This window comes from Sinocyclocheilus grahami, unplaced genomic scaffold, assembly GCF_001515645.1.
Source record: "Sinocyclocheilus grahami isolate Dianchi unplaced genomic scaffold, SAMN03320097.WGS_v1.1 scaffold335.1, whole genome shotgun sequence".
Taxonomy (NCBI): domain Eukaryota; kingdom Metazoa; phylum Chordata; class Actinopteri; order Cypriniformes; family Cyprinidae; genus Sinocyclocheilus; species Sinocyclocheilus grahami.
The window spans coordinates 2,368-19,165 of record NW_015505514.1 but is presented as its reverse complement, the minus strand read 5'-3'; the positions used below and the strand labels follow the sequence as shown (position 1 = coordinate 19,165).

The 16,798-nt window shown below is 36.4% G+C and overlaps 3 protein-coding genes across 7 annotated transcripts in view; 1 reads left to right on the top strand and 2 right to left on the bottom strand.

The window, feature by feature from the left end:
- LOC107602791 (histone-binding protein RBBP7-like) overlaps positions 1–3,103 on the bottom strand; it is a 10,822-nt gene extending 7,719 nt beyond the window's left edge. The window contains exons 1-4 of one of the 2 annotated variants that reach the window (XM_016295365.1): positions 2,924–3,103; positions 2,351–2,495; positions 2,130–2,275; positions 1,227–1,403 (exon numbers count right to left, since the gene is read on the bottom strand). In XM_016295365.1, the coding sequence (XP_016150851.1) occupies positions 1,227–1,403; positions 2,130–2,275; positions 2,351–2,495; positions 2,924–2,939 (484 nt within the window). In that variant the 5' untranslated portion in view covers positions 2,940–3,103. The remainder of the gene's footprint in view (positions 1–1,226; positions 1,404–2,129; positions 2,276–2,350; positions 2,496–2,923) is intronic. The other variant, XM_016295366.1, reaches the window with a different exon arrangement.
- A 2,210-nt stretch (positions 3,104–5,313) lies between these two features.
- On the top strand, positions 5,314–11,389 carry LOC107602790 (U2 small nuclear ribonucleoprotein auxiliary factor 35 kDa subunit-related protein 2-like). 4 transcript variants are annotated; one of them, XM_016295360.1, is made up of 12 exons: positions 5,314–5,496; positions 5,588–5,667; positions 6,634–6,703; positions 6,802–6,910; positions 7,039–7,125; positions 8,237–8,275; positions 8,372–8,487; positions 8,595–8,808; positions 9,381–9,436; positions 9,531–9,640; positions 9,778–10,057; positions 10,587–11,389. In XM_016295360.1, the coding sequence occupies exons 1-12, from the start codon at positions 5,411–5,413 to the stop codon at positions 11,260–11,262; spliced, it is 1,923 nt and encodes a 640-aa protein (XP_016150846.1). In that variant the 5' UTR covers positions 5,314–5,410; the 3' UTR covers positions 11,263–11,389. The 4 variants fall into 4 exon arrangements, with proteins under 4 accessions (XP_016150846.1, XP_016150848.1, XP_016150850.1 ...); XM_016295362.1 differs by having other exon boundaries at positions 9,778–10,533; positions 11,066–11,389; XM_016295364.1 differs by having other exon boundaries at positions 9,778–10,547; positions 11,080–11,389.
- Positions 11,390–12,618: 1,229 nt separating this feature from the next.
- On the bottom strand, positions 12,619–15,744 carry LOC107602789 (AP-1 complex subunit sigma-2-like). The gene is made up of 5 exons (XM_016295359.1): positions 15,608–15,744; positions 15,101–15,279; positions 13,991–14,099; positions 13,063–13,200; positions 12,619–12,970 (listed from the first exon to the last, which is right to left on the bottom strand). Exons 2-5 carry the CDS (start codon positions 15,277–15,279, stop codon positions 12,923–12,925), a joined length of 474 nt encoding a protein of 157 aa, XP_016150845.1. The 5' UTR covers positions 15,608–15,744; the 3' UTR covers positions 12,619–12,922.
- Between the last annotated feature and the right edge of the window lie 1,054 nt (positions 15,745–16,798).

Genomic DNA, 16,798 nt, shown 5'->3' with positions numbered 1-16,798 from the left:
CAAATTCTTTGACACGTCTGTGTGTGGTGGCTCTTGATGCCTTGACCCCAGCCTCAGTCCATTCCTTGTGAAGTTCACTCAAATTCTTGCATCGATTTTGCTTGACAATCCTCATAAGGCTGTGGTTCTCTCGGTTGGTTGTGCATCTTTTTCTTTCACACTTTTTCCTTCCACTCAACTTTGTTAACATGCTTGGATACCGCACTCTGTGAACAGCCAGCTTCTTTGGCAATGAATGTTTGTGGGTTACCCTCCTTGTGAAGGGTGTCAATGATTGTCTTGTGGACAACTGTCAGATCAGCAGTCTTCCCCATGCTTGTGTAGCCTAGTGAACCAAACTGAGAGACCATTTTGAAGGCTCAGGAAACCTTTGCAGGTGTTTTGAGTTGATTAGCTGATTGGCATGTCACCATATTCTAATTTGTTGAGATAGTGAATTGGTGGGTTTTTGTTAAATGTGAGCCAAAATCATCACAATTAAAAGAACCAAAGACTTAAACTACGTCAATCTGTGTGCATTGAATTTATTTAATACACGAGTTTCACAATTTGAGTTGAATTACTGAAATAAATTAACTTTTCCACGACATTCTAATTTATTGAGATGCACCTGTATTTCCACATAGTGAGGTAGATATGTGGGGGCGTGTTAGAACGAGCCGCTTTAGGGGGGCGTGGCAGAGTCTTAACTTTGATAAAGAATATCTCTTTGGTTTTGAGACTTTAGTCTTTGCAACTTCAGGGATCTTATTTTAAGACTTGTCAGCTTGTAACACTCCAAAGAGAAAGGAAAACTTGAAATCGCATCAAATCTAAATCTTTAAATCTAAAATATTTGATCATTTACAGTGAATGAGTTAGAAAATTTCTGTTATAGCTTGCTCTGTACAACAACGCATGCACAGATGTCTGTAATCTGGATCTGCTCGAGGATCTTGCAGCTTTCGGACGAGAGCGCATCTTTAGAGAGCGTCATGAGTTTTCTGAGTGACGAACGGCTGTAAAGGAAAGGTTGTGCTGAAAGCCCTTATAAGGAGATGGTTGAGGCAAACCTCCTGTGCTCGGTCACTCATATTCCAAATCCACTTGCATTAGGACAAGGTTAAGAACAAATTCATGTCTGTACACACGTGTTGTGAATTAGACAGAATTTTTTGTGGGAAGATCTTCTGTGTGTAGAAGTACAAAATAATCCAGATAATTTATAGTGAATGAGACCCACTGACCTGGCTTGGATGGGTGTTTGGTGTAGTCAAACACCAGCACGTCAGAAGTGGGGGTCTTGGTGGCGATGATGCAGGGCTTTTGTGGCATGTATCTGGCTCGGTTCACTTCTCCTTCATGGTTGATCTTAATTTCAATCTCGATCTTTCCGCTCACCGATCCAAACCCTCCAAACTCTGGGAAATATTATATACAATCATTAATAATGTCCAACGTCTGATCTCTGTCCCAGTTATATCAACTTTACTTAAGAACTCAGTTTGTATCATTCCACTGAATAAAAAAAATTTAATTTACAGTTACATTTGATATTAAAGGGATAGTTCAGCTGAATGTCTCATCATTTACTGACCCGCAAAAGACTTTTGTTCATTTTTGAAACACAAATTAAGATATTTTTAATGAAACCAGAGAGATTTCTGCCCCTCCACTGTTTTTCACCAAAACATTGATGCTTCAATATGTTAGTAAAGAATCCATATGAATTAAACCGTTTAATCCAAGTCTTCTGAAGAGACACAACTGTTTTACATGATGAACAGATATAATATAGGCTTTTATTCCATATAAACATTGATCAGCGCACAAAAAGCACATCAAATACAGTAAAACGGAAGCTCAAATGTGCTTGTTTTTTCATATGGATTGCTTTTATGTCTGAACTATCCCTTTAACATCCATCTCGGGTTATAAATGCTAAATACAGGCATAAACAAGATCCAGTCCACATTCTGAGGTTGTTGAAAATGCCTCATATTTGTGAAATGATTCCCTCTCATTCATCAACTGACGTCCTGATCATACCTGCTGAAGAAACACACACATAATTACAATTTTAGTATAATGACTTCAACGTGAACAAGAATACGAAATCGTCATCTGTTAAGGGTCCGATCAGCTCTTACCTCCTTTCTCACTGTCGTAGAGGGACGTGTCAAACTGAGCATCATCATTAGGGACCTGAACACTGGCGATAACCAAGTGGTTCTGCTCATCCGAAGTGTGTGTGCCCAACACCAGCCGATGAACCACGTAGTCCTTTCCCTCAGGCCTGCACAATGATAGACAATCATTTATAGAGCCATCTGTTATGTTCAGAAGGTGGAAAGGCTATTCATTGGATTACCTGTTCACATCAGGAAGCCACTGCACCGTCAAACTCGGCCACTCGAGTGCATGTGTCATGACCAGATCGTACAGGAATGGTGTGTTTTTCTTCCAGATCTTGTATTCCTCATTTATGACTCTCTCCTCCACTGCATCGTCGTACACTGAGAAAAGAAAACGGATGGATCAATTCAGGACAAACGCATCTAAATGAACACATTTCACAATAACTGCAATGTGGGAGCGCACTGATTAGTAAAAAGCTGCTTGTATTGTCATATAAAGCAGAAACTGAAATGTAACATGATCTAGCAGTTACACTGCAGCTTACGAATGATGGAGGGAAGTCAAGAACAACTACATTTCAACCTGCTTTGAGAAACCATTATTCAAGTCAATAAAATTATTTAATAATATCAGTAGTTTTAACTTAAGTGAACTGTGAGCACTTGGTAAAAACTGACTTAGATTGTGACGCTCATTCATTCTCATGTCAATATGTGGGTCAAATCCATTAGCGGTTTAGGCTAAAGCTAACAAACTCTGCCAAAACAAAACATACTGCACGTAATTCACTACGCGGAAACTTTACCTTCTTTGTCTGCCATTTCGGCGTGCTTTTCTGCGGGGTAGCCACTGAATGAACTATGGGGTTTACAGCTAAAAAGCAGAAATAACAGCTTAGTTTGCAGGGGTTCACGCTCACGACGCGCATCCCACAAACGCAACTCGATCCGAGCTACCGCTGTCCGATTCACAAGCGAGTCGTGCTTCTGAACCGACTCTTTTTATTATTCAGTCAAACCGATTCATCGATTCACACGACGGTTTCGGGGCCGAGTCTCAATTAAAGTGACAGCACACTTTTGATGGACAAAATAAATATGATTTCACACAAAAAAGTGCATGTCTGCTGTGTTTTCACAAGAATTGGAGTATGCCAGAAAATAAAATGAAGAATCCAAATTATGTATAGAAGATTTACCCATTTAAACTTGTTTTTAATGATCTAGTTTGGGTGAAACTAGGTTTCCCAAACGTGGGCTCATGAAGGAACTACAGGGGCTTCACGAGTTTAATGAAAAGCTAATAATTAAATCATAAAAATATAAAATAAACAATTTTAACAAAAATCTAAATAAAGCACTTACTAAAAAAATGAATTTGTTTATCTGCTTGTCATGTGACCATTAATAGGGTCATCAGCCACAGATCCATCACCCATTGGGGGGGTGGGGGGGCTTCAAATAAATATATCAGGTGAAAGAGATTCCTTGGAATCCCCGCATTACATGTAAATAAGAAATAATGTGAATGTGTGCATTTGAATGTGTTTGGAAGAAAAAAAGCATTCCTAAGACATAGTAATACATGGTTGAACAACCTACTGAGTGTTAGATAATTCAAATAAAAAAGAATGTGTGCATCAGTAGTTGATGCAATGTTGAAATGTTGAGAAAGCACTTATTTAAATGAAAAGGATTTTTGTAAATCCAGTGGTCAAATGCTGTGCAGCCACCTGAACATTGATGGGTCTTTGTTTCAATGTCCACAAAACTGGAAGTCTTTCTGAATGTATATTGGTAAGCTGTTTTAGAAAGGAAAATTTGAAAGATGAAAAAGCGGAATTAGGGAGTATCAGTCATTTATGAATAATTTATTGCTATTGTGCTATTTATATGCTATTGTGTGAATAACATGTAATCAATAAAAAAGTAAGTTTTGAAAAAATGCAATTTCGTCTAATTACGTCTAATAATCTAATTATCGCTTTTTATACTTGTTTCGCTTCTGTTTCAGTTTTTTATAACCGTTTCTTACTATGTGTCAGTAAGCTGTTGTTATTTTAGCGTGTGTGTTTGGCTCAGTGTTATTTTTGTAGGATTACTGATGAACTAATGTACTTTGATTTGTATTAGTTATCTATTTTAGTTTTAGTTACAGTTGTAGTAATGTTGTCATTTTATTCGTTTATTATGTCTATATAGGTTTTTATTAAGTTTGTTTTATTTAATTTGAGTTATTTCAGTACTTCAACATACAAAATGGAAATGAAATAATATATATATATACTGAATGTATTTATATATATGTACATGTATGTGTGTGTGGCTGTACATACACACATATGTAGTTGTGTTTTGGTCTTTGGCTTAGTGTTATGTTAGAATCATTATTATACTCGTACCTTTTGTTCTTTTAATATTTTGAATTCTTTTTAGCTTTATTTTTTTGTTTTCATTTAAATGTTGTATGCATTTGTCATTTTTAGTTAATTTATTTTATTTTATTAAAGGTGTACATATATAGTATTTATAGAGTTTCAGCTTTTAGTTTTAATTACTTTTTCTTATTTGTAAGTCGCTTTGGATAAAAGCGTCTGCTAAATGACTAAAAGTAAAAAGTAAGTAAAAGTAAATTACAAGTACTTAATTTTTGGAATCTGATTATGTAATCCAGATGACATGTAATCAGTTACTACCAGCTCTGTTATTAACTTAATTATTCTAATCGTAATTATTTTCATCAAATCAAGAATGGAAAACGTCTATGTGTGAATAATTTAAAATTGACATGAAATAATAGGCCTATATGAAAATATCTCAAATTAAAAGCAATACAAATCTATGCAACTGTTAAATATGTGCAATGCTTTTTTTCTCTCCATTTTTATTTTTATTTTTATTTTATTTTTATACCCCTGTCAAGTTTGGTTATATGTATTCTTGTTAATGTTTTTCAATTTGTTTGAATAAACAAGATGACTTTGCTTAGTAAGAAGACTATATATCAATACTGGGAACAACAGTGAACAATGATGAAACAGTAATAAAGAACACACAGTGAATGTTTCAGTTGCTCAATACTAGCTATTGAATACGAGTCGTCCAAATGAACCGATTCTCTAGAGTGACTTCCTGCGAATCTGAGCATGCGCGTTTGCACGCGTTTAGAGTGCGACGATAATAGTGAAGTCATCTTTGCGCGCGTGTTGTATGATTGGTGGGAAATGTGTTGCTTTTGTCGAGAGCTTTTGCCGTTGCTGTCTACCTGCGAAATGTGTAAATAATGGTTTAAAATGACGGACGATAATTGTTGCTCGTTTCAGACGCCTGACTCTGAGAGTCGGTTAGATGAGTGTGAAACTGCTTCTGTTGTGCTCAGGTGTTGTATGATGCTTGTATTCTGGAGCTGTGCAGAAATCAATAAGCAGACTTCTTTTTAATCATTTCCTGTTTATTTAATCTCTTTTTAGTCAAAAGCAACGCCGAGCTGCTCTTAAGCGAGAGAGAAGGAGAAGGAAACGTCAAGCTATTGCTCAATTAAGAGAAGCTGGTAACTTATATTTTGATTATAGCTACGTTGTATTTACACAATTTATGTTATTTGTGTATGTTATCATTTGTTTATATATACACTCTCTATGTATGTATATAAAAGTGTGTGTGTATCTATATATACTTAAAGAAGAAGTTACAGGTCTGTGAGAGCCAGAAATCTTGCTTGTTTGTAGGTGACCAAATACTTATTTTACCCGAGGAATTAACCAATAAATTCTTTAAAAAGCCTACAATGTGATTTTCTGGATTTTTTTTCTCATTTTGTCTCTCATAGTTGAGGTATACCTATGATGAAAATTACAGGCCTCTCTCATCTTTTTAAGTGGGAGAACTTGCACAATTGGTGGCTGACTAAATACTTTTTTTCCCCACTGTATATTTGTGTGTGTGTATATATATATATTTGTGTGTGTGTGTGTGTGTGTGTATATATAGATATATTTGTGTGTGTGTGTGTATATATAGATATATTTGTGTGTGTGTATATATATATTTGTGTGTGTGTATATATATATTTGTGTGTGTATATTTGTGTGTGTGTATATATTTGTGTATATATATTTGTGTGTGTGTGTATTTGTGTGTATATATTTGTGTGTGTGTGTGTGTGTATATATTGGTGTGTGTGTATATATATATTTGTGTGTGTGTATATATATATATATATATGTGTGTGTGTGTATATATATTTGTGTGTGTGTGTGTGTATATATTTGTGTGTGTATATATTTGTCTGTGTGTGTATTTGTGTGTATATATTTGTGTGTGTGTGTGTGTGTATATATGTGTGCGTGTGTATATATTTTTGTATGTGTATATATTTTTGTGTGTGTGTATATATATTTGTGTGAATGTATGTATGTATGTATGTATGTATGTATGTGTATATATAATATATATATATATATATATATATATATATATATATATATATGTCACGTGATAAACGCATCTTTTTCAGCTCTAGATCATTCACAAGACGAGGAGCACCAAACTGAAGATGAGGAAGAACAGACGGCTGATGAGCAGAGGTTTGTCCTTTAAAGTTCAGTATGAAATAAGCTATTGTTAATTGGACAAATTATTATTAACTGGACAAACTGCAACTGTTAATCTACACATAATCTAGTGAGCGATTACACCAGGAATGGCTGGAGAGAGAAAGAATTGCACAGGAAGAATTCGAGCTGAAGAGGGAGAGAGAAGAGGCAGCGCAAAAGAGAAAGGAGGAAGAAGAGGTGAGCAATCTACTGTCAAATGAAATGTGTCACTGTAACATTCAATCCATGACATTCTGCAGTCATTCTCAATTTGGATATACATATTATGCTCCAATATCTGCTTTTCTGTCCTTCTGTAACCACAGAGGAGGATCAGAGAGGAATGGGAGGAGCAGCAAAGGAAAGAAAAAGAGGAGCGGGAGCAGAAGGAACGGGAGAAGAGAGAGAGAGAGGTGATCCCTGCACTGGGAGGATAAAGATGCAGATGTCTACATATATCCTCTATTGCTCTTACACCTTATACCAACATCAGACATCGAAACATCTCATGCTAGCTTTTAAAGGCTTCCAGTTTGTCAGTCATGGTTTGACATTCACGCCTTGTGCCATAAGTCTATGTTTCATGTGTACAGTGTGTGATATTGTTTGTTTAGCAGAATATTATTGTCTTTCTTTCCTTAACTAAGATACACAAAAATGTCCACTTCCAGTGAAGAACATGTATCTTTTCATGTCACTTGGGTGTTATAGTGATAATGTTGCTTATTGATGCTACAAAAGAGAACATAATTATTATGTGCTGTAAACCAGGGATTCTCAGTTATTACAACTTTATTTTTAAAGGAATGATCACACTATTTTTTCTTCTATGTTTTAATTTTAACAGTAAACCTCTTGTGCAGCGCTTGGCCAAAAAACAATTGGGAATTGTTAAATTTTCATTTGATTGCATTTGAAAATATTACGTTTTCTTAATGCCTTCATTTGATTGCCACAGTTTTTAATAAATTTGTATGAAATCACAAATCCAGAAATATTAAAGCAGACAACATAGAAGTTAATAAATAAAATAAATAAATAAATAATACATTTCATATTATTGTAATATTAAGTTGTTAACATTTTACTAATTTATTAGATTAGACATGCTTTTAGATTAGTAAAATTTTATTAAAACATTAAGATGGAAATTGAGAAAAAAATCGAAAAGATTTCATAGGGCCCTAATTATACAACTTTTGTTAAGCTTTTAATAAATTGTTGTTAAATTGTATATGTTTGTGCTCTCAATTAATTAGACATGCTATTTTAATTTAACCATGCATGTGCTTAATCACTGTTATAATTATGAGGGTGTCCTAGGAACATTTTCTCCTCTGTAAGGCCCCAAAAAGTTTGAGAACCCCTGCTATAAACAGTCAGATTTGAATTACAAAATACCGATAACTTTAGTCTATAATGTACACATTATATGACAGATTGTCTTAACTAATTCTAACAGACATGTGCTTGCACACCACAGAATTTCACCCGCCATACTGTGTATGTTTGCACCATTTATAGGAAGCTGTACAGAAAATGCTGGATCAAGCAGAGAGTCAGGTAACATCTTGCTTTCCATGTCGAATGTAAGTTGTAAAATGCAGTTTTCGATAATGATGAAATCATGAAAAGTCTCCATTATTTTGTTGCAATTAGCTGGAAAACGGTGGTCCTTGGAAAAACCCTGATGCCCCAAAGGATTTTGGAACTGAAAAGGACAAGGCAAACTGCCCCTTCTTCCTTAAAACGGGTGCTTGTAGGTTTGGAGACCGGTACGTATTTATTAAGCTGCTGCTTCCAATGAGTTTGTCACAGGGTTTTGACAGGGTTTTTGAAATTTCTGGTCAGGTTTTTGTTTTTAATGATTTTTTTTTAACAGGTGCTCCCGAAAGCATGAGCACCCTACATCCAGCACCACTCTGATGGTGAGGGGGATGTTTGTGACATTCGGGATGGAGCAGAGCAGACGTGATGACTACGACACTGATGCCAGTCTTGAGTACAGCGAGGAGGAAATGCACCAGCAGTTCCTGGATTTCTATGAAGACGCTCTGCCAGAGTTCAAGAATGCAGGGAGGGTGGTGCAGTTCAAGGTAATTTAAATGAAAGACCTAAAAATCATCAACATAATGGAAACAATAAATAAAAATAAAATGTAATGTTTAAATCAGTGTTATCATAGCTAACTAAAACTGAAACTAAAATTAAAACCATCCCAAAAAAAAAGGTTTGATACTTGAAATAAAATAAACATTAACTGAAATAAAATATATAAATAAATAAAAAAAACTTTATTTCAGCTAGTTGCCAAGGCAACATTTTCACATAGTTTAACTTGATGTACAATAACTAAATTGGTGTAAAATAACTACAATTAAAACTGAAATAAAATGTAATAAATGCTATATAGACATAGACAAAAAACTAAATTACTGAAACTTTAACAAAAATTTTAGTAAAAGAACTGATTCGAAATAAAAGCATCTCAATGATACTAAAATAACACTGGTTTAAATTTCATTTTTTAAAACATTAAATGATTTAAATGAATTTAGGTTATATTAAATTAAATAAAGGTAATATAGTTTCTAAATGTTTGTTGAAATCAAATTCATAAATAAACAAAAATTTAATTAACAATCATTATTTTCCCATATTTTAATAGGTAAGCTGCAACTTTGAACCTCACTTGAGAGGGAACGTTTACGTTCAGTATGACACGTAAGTCCAGTATTATTATATTAGAAACATTTCCGCAGAGGAGAAATTACAATCGTTGTATTTTATTTTGATATCTCTGTTTATATGCCTGCAGAGAGGAGCAATGTAGAGAAGCGTTCATGATGTTTAATGGCCGCTGGTACGCTGGAAGACAACTGCAATGTGAATTCTCCGCAGTAACTAGATGGAAAACAGCCATATGTGGTAAGGAAAACATCAGTCCAAATAAAAAACTATATTTCTCAATCTTTAAATAGTATTAGTTTCTTCATTTTATCACTATTTTTGGCCTTTCTTTATATATGACTTATACGGTTGTATTCTTTTTCTTACGTTCTCAGGTCTTTTCGACAGGCGGAAATGTCCTAAGGGGAAACACTGCAACTTCCTTCATGTGTTCAGGAACCCAGACAATGAATTCTGGGAGGCGGACCGCGATCTTCATATGTCCCCTGATCGCAGTGGAGGCTTTTCTAGTCGCCATCTGGGCAGCAGAGATGGAGTGTGGTTCCAGCGTGGAAATAGTCCTGTGCGTTTATCCCAGCGCTGGAGGACAGATCGAAGGAGCCACAGCCGTGAGCGGTACAGTTACAGGGGAAGACGGAGTCGTAGCCGGGAGAGGCGGAGTCGCAGCAAAGAGAGGCGGGGCCGTAGCCAGGAGAGGCAGAGTCTTAGTCGAGAGAGGCGGAGTCGCAGCAGAGGGAAACACAGTCAAAACAGGGAAAAGCGGAGTCGTAGCAGAAGCAGAGAGAGAAGGATGTCAGAGCAATCAATGACAAGAAGATCAGCGTCTCAGAGAGAGCAATCCAGAAGAAGCAGGAGCCGATCCCATAGCAGAGACCGGTTAAAGCAAGGCGAACGTACATCAGCAGACTCGAGAAGACAGATGCCAAAATCAAACAGCCCAGAACATGTGTCCAAAAATGGGTCAGTGAAACGGAGGAGTCACAGGAGGGAAAGCCAAAGCCCAGAAAACTCTGACCGAATGGATGCACATCACCACAAGCACTCTAAAAAGAGCAAGAAGAAAAAGGGCAAAAAGAAACACAAACGAAAGAAGAGTAAATCACGCAGCTCAAGCTCGGAGTCTGACGAAGGCTCACGGAATGAGGAGTGTGATGAGATGCCGTCTAAATCGTAGCCGGGAGAGGCGGAGTCGCAGCAAAGAGAGGCGGGGCCGTAGCCAGGAGAGGCAGAGTCTTAGTCGAGAGAGGCGGAGTCGCAGCAGAGGGAAACACAGTCAAAACAGGGAAAAGCGGAGTCGTAGCAGAAGCAGAGAGAGAAGGATGTCAGAGCAATCAATGACAAGAAGATCAGCGTCTCAGAGAGAGCAATCCAGAAGAAGCAGGAGCCGATCCCATAGCAGAGACCGGTTAAAGCAAGGCGAACGTACATCAGCAGACTCGAGAAGACAGATGCCAAAATCAAACAGCCCAGAACATGTGTCCAAAAATGGGTCAGTGAAACGGAGGAGTCACAGGAGGGAAAGCCAAAGCCCAGAAAACTCTGACCGAATGGATGCACATCACCACAAGCACTCTAAAAAGAGCAAGAAGAAGAAAAAGGGCAAAAAGAAACACAAACGAAAGAAGAGTAAATCACGCAGCTCAAGCTCGGAGTCTGACGAAGGCTCACGGAATGAGGAGTGTAATGAGATGCCGTCTAAATCAGAAACTCCTGCCGAAGAACGTACAGTGGTGGCTTCCAGCACAGGTTCGCCAGTAGATGAAGTACAGACCACAAATTTGGAGGGTTGTCATCCGGAAGAGGAAATCCATTGTGCGCTAGATGCTACCAAATCTGACAGCACCACACAGTCTGGATAGATACATAAAAATACATAAACTGTGTTTCTGTTGTCAGAAAGCAGTTGTTGTTATTTTAGTTTGCATGACAAAATGCCTAGTTTGCCTGATTTTGCTGATGAATACATTGCCTGTACATTTGTAATTAAATCTAGTGTTTTCTAAAACCTTGTGAAAAGTGTTGATTATAGAAATTATATTTTGTTCTTTTTCACTGAGATGGTCAAAGACATTATGTGGGTGAGCGTTAACGCCGCAACATAACGTAAGTAGCAGCAGATATTTACTTCCATCTTGTGATGTTCATCAGATTATTGACAAAGAAAAAAAATGTAGTGTGGACTTGGTTCTGTCCATCAGTTATGGATTCCACAAGTCGCAGTAGATGTTGAGTATTAAAAAAAGAGCAGAGTTTAATGCAGAAATGATTGGAGAAGTCTTGCATACATTACCAGAAATACATCTTGACTTTTTTATTAAAAAGTATGAGCTCAAAAAGTAAATTTAAAATGAAATGTTTGCATTCATTAATTGTTCACAATAAGGATAGTTCACCCAAAAATATAAATTCTGTCATTTACTCAGCCTCAAGTTGAATTTCTTTCTTCAGTTGAACATAAAAGCAGATATTTTTAATAATGCTGGTAACCAACAATTGTTGATCCTCATTAACTTCCATAGTAAGGAAAAATACTATGGAAGTCAAAGGGGAATAGGAACTGTTTGGTTACTAGCTTTCTTAATAATGTCTTCTAAAAAAAGTAATGCCTAGAGGTTTGGAACAAACGGAACTTGATTTTTGGGTGAACTATCCCTTTAAGATGCATTTAGGGTTAATTTCCATTTCATGATGAGAATACATACCAAATTATATTGTCATTAGCAAAAGATCATCAAAGATTTGCACATCATATTGCAATATCTGACTTTTATTTATTTATAGTTTCGATGAAGCTTCAAAAGACATTTTCAAGAGGAAGTCAGAAAATCAAAGTCCAATACGAAAGCATACAAAGATGCTTTTTAAGGAAAAAAGGCATGAGGATGGTGAAGAAGATTCTTTGGCATTGGAAATAAAATGTTTAGCTGTTGAATGGCAAATGCCTGTTATGCCTGAACCAATGAACTGTTTACAGTGATTCTGGTCAAGAATTGACTAATACTGATGCTTACTTGTGCCTTAATTAATACAATCTATGAATTCTGAATGTTGATGTTACATTATCTGTTTCCCCCCTTTGGAGCTGAATAAGAGTGTTGGGTCCGTAACGCTTCAGAAAGTCTTGGTCTTGAACCCATTGACTTGAATCTACTGAGAAGTTGCATAAGATACTGGCAAACTGTGTGAGTTGGAAATGAGTGTTTTAAGGCAGCTGAAGGTGAGAGGTAATGCTTCAAATCTACAGAGAAGTGTGGGGATGCTGACACTAAACTTTGCTACACATGTACTGATCCAAACCTGAATCCAAACAGCCGAGCACTATGGGAAATTTGCATAACTAAGATGACCACAATGTGCTGGATTCCCTTGGATGTTTGGCAGAAATACAAAGTGCTGATCATTTCAAACACTACTTTTGCCTGCAAGCTAACCTAAAATACAAATGTAGAGAAATGCCCACAGAAAAAAAAAAGAAAGGAAGATGTGTGTAAGTGTTTGGGTAGGATGAATTCTCCTCATTTATGTCAGCCCAATCTCCTCCAGAACGCTACGTGGTGTCTCGGCTTCCTGTTAGAGGTGAGAATCAGAGAAAACTCATTCAAAAACTTAAAAATGGACAAATTTTCACTTCATATACACAGAGTACGTGTGTTCCTCACCTCCTGCAGCATGTCAGCCTGCTCTATGGCCTTCAGCACGTTCTTCTTCGATGTCTCCTGGGCTTCACCACCCAGTATGAACTCATCCAGAATGTAATAAGCTTTCTCAAAGTTGAAGATAATGTCCAGTTCACACACCTGATGTTCAAACACAGAGAGTTTCACAATGAGCGATTACAGCTTAAATATAGCAATGGTCATTGGTTTAATACAATAGCGCAATAATGGTTAAACGGTTAATCGCGATTATTTTGCTCAAAAATATAATCATGATTATTAATCACAGCTATTGTCATTCTTTTCTCTTTTTTACATTTAATCAGAATCATTGCACTTTCACATGAGCGCGAAATCAACTCGCATGATTTGCTCGCAGATTTAGTCGCAGCAAAAAGCACAAACGACCATATGAAAGAAAACAGACTGGCTGCATTACACTTTTATTTGAGCTGGTTATTTTAATAAAGATCGCTAAACTCCAACTTATGTTTTCAGCACTTTTTCTGTAATGTAGAGCGATCATGTGTGCATGGTTGCCAGGTTGGGAATATTAAGTAAAACTCTGGGAAGAAAATGTATTCATTTATGAAGAAGCCCTGATTGGGGGATTTAAGGTCTTGATATCTGGCAACACCAAACATGAAAGCTTGTGGAGGCTTAGATCAAGCAAATGCCAAATTAAAATGAAACTTTTCAGTATAAATAGCCAGTTGGCAAATATCACAGACAATTATATGCTTAATAAATCGAGAGAAGAAGAAATAGTGATCACGATTAAATGCAGCACTACGTTATGGTGAATCTTTTTTTTGTTGTACTTTTTGGAGTCATATTGTCATACAGGTTTGGAACAATGAAAGGGCAGTAAATGGAGAAAGAGTTGCAATTTTTATTAAGGTTTAAAAGCAAATGCTGACATAAAACTCACACTGCCAAAATATTTGTCCAGCAGCTCCACGTATCTGTGGATGATTTCCAGGGTTATCAACTCATTTTCCTGGTCCTCCACAGCACAGCAAAAATACAGGCTGGCATATCTGAAAAGCAAAATAAGCTCACCAAATACAAACAGTACAAAGAAAATGAAATGCTTTTCTCTGTTCCTCCTTCTGTCTGGCCGCAGTGCAAAGCTACACAGTATTACAAACCATCAAAAACAGGATCATTTTGTCCCAAGCAGTCATTCTCATCTCACTTGTTGACAATATCAATGGGCAATAATGACCAAAATAGACCAAAAGTTGAGAATTGACAGTAGAAACTTACATTGACGTTTAAAACCCCTCAACCGTACACAAATATAATATGACAATACTTAAATATAATACAAAGAGCAAAAGTTAGGTTGTGGAAGTAAAAATCCAATTGATGGTATATGCTTTTGTTGAAGCCATCAGCCCACATTATTTCAACTTATTTTTTAAATAATCGTGTTTAACAGCAGAATCCCTGGTGAGAAACTATAGGATGTAATGTCATTTGCATCATGATTCATAGAATTGTGTTTTTTTGCCCTCATTGAAGCTGTTAAATACACAGTCTTGTCTGGTTTTCAAATACTTTTTGCTTCAAATTGAAGTTGTGATTCTCCTCGTAGCTGGCTGGTTTGGTTCATAGCTTGTAACTGTTTTTTTTTAAAAATCCCTATGGAAAAATGTATTGGAAAACAATACTTCCGGAACCAAGGCACTTCACTACAATGAATTCAACATATCAAAACTAACATTGTCATTTTAAATGTCGAGTAGTTGAGAAGGTCAAGAGCTCTAATGTGGGACAGACCATGTTCAGCATTTTAAAGGGGTGATTCAAACATTAAAAGTGTTTAAAACTAGCTACTACCAGCTTTTCTTATTGGGTTAGTAAGATAACAGTTTATCAGATATATAGAATATGTCTCAAAACACACACAAAACGTGGAATTTGTGCCTTTAATGCTTTTTTTTAAAGGTCCGGGAACACCCAAGTCTACCATATTCATGGAAAGTGCCGAACACAATGGATCTGTAGTTCCTTCCATGCAGTCCGGGTTTCTAACCTTTTGTAGACTATTTTCAGATCCCTCCATTCCAGGAAACTGCACATCTTGGGTTTGCGTGCCAGCACCATCTGAATGACCTCCCGGGAGATCTTCTTCTTCTGGGTGTCCGACAGCGGCGCGTACCATTTCTGCAGCCGCAGCTTCCCCTGCCTGCTGAAGAGCAGCATAAACTGCATCTGAGGAGAGCGAGAAACAGAAAAGAGACTCGCTTAGCCTAGCCGTGTTTGTGCAGCATATGCGCCTAAAGTCAAGCCAAAACAGTGTTCAGCAATTCCAGTCATAAAGCCTGGAAACGTTCGTCGTGTCGGCTATTAAAAAACAGTCCGTTCATATTTATCATAACCCAACGGAAGCGTTGTCGTTCGAGGAAGGGTCGCGTTAGCTTGAAGCCTGCGACAGTGTACATGTTAAAGATATGAACTATTCACACTATTCAACCACGAGTGATTGCTCGAGCAAGTCCAAATAACCCAATACATGCGTGAGATAAAATGTCGCTTTTACCTTAAAGTTGATATTACACTCGATTCCGTGCGCATGAGCTTTGTGTCTGATGGCAGTAAACGCAGATGTGAGGAGTCCCGTTACATGGACGCGTCTTCCTTTGCTACAGCAAGAGAGTCCTGTCCTCTCATTGGCTCCGATTCTCACCGATTCTATTATATTAATAATAATAATAACTACACACACACACACACACACACATATATATATATATGGAAAATATACAAAAATAAATTTGCTAAAATGTTTCAAAATATGTTTGTAAGTATTTTCTATAGCAAATATATTTTGAGTACTTTTTCAAATGCATATTTTTTAAAAGCATTGAAAAATATATTTTACCCTTCATATATTTCAATCCAAGAAAATACATTCACGTCACATCTGAAGAAAACCTTTATTTGTTGTCTATAACACGGTGAACACGTTGTTGTCTATAACGCATTTGAACAAAAATCAGCAAGATCATACTTTATATATACAGTAGTGGCCAAAAGTGATGTCTGGAGAGGATATTTACACCATATTTGCTTTTAATGACACTTCAGGTTCAGATAAATAATCAAAATTAAATTGGGATGAAGAACACACTAAATAAGACAAGTTATTAACAAGCTAAAACAAGTTATTAAAAGGACAAAATGATTTGGCAAAAAAGGCAAATCATGGATAGATTTTATAGTATGCAAAAATAAATAAATTAGTAAATAAAATAAATAATATATATATATATATATTTTAAAAGCTCACAGAAGATAAAGCATTGAGTGCAATGTAATCAGTTTTTGTTGGTTCTCCCTTGTCTTTGATTACAGCAGCCATTCTCCCGGGCATTGTCTCACTTAACTGCACATGCATGCTTAAGTTTATCCCAAGGTTGAGCTTCATTGGAAGACCTTCATGACTTTTCACAACACGGGTTTATAATTTCCCAAAGGTTTTAAATGGGTGTAAGGTCACACTGTAAAAAAAATTCTGTACAATTTTTCACAACCCTAATATACAAAACTGATAAGAAAAAACTAAGAAGAAACAGTTATTTCAACAACAAGACATAAAAATAGAAATGTAACGCAGCGAATTCTGGGAATGTCAATTTATGGTTATTCACTGTGAATGATACGGTATTTTTCACTTCCAAAAACGGTATACTACCGTAAAATTTATGTCCAATACATGTAATGTCCAATA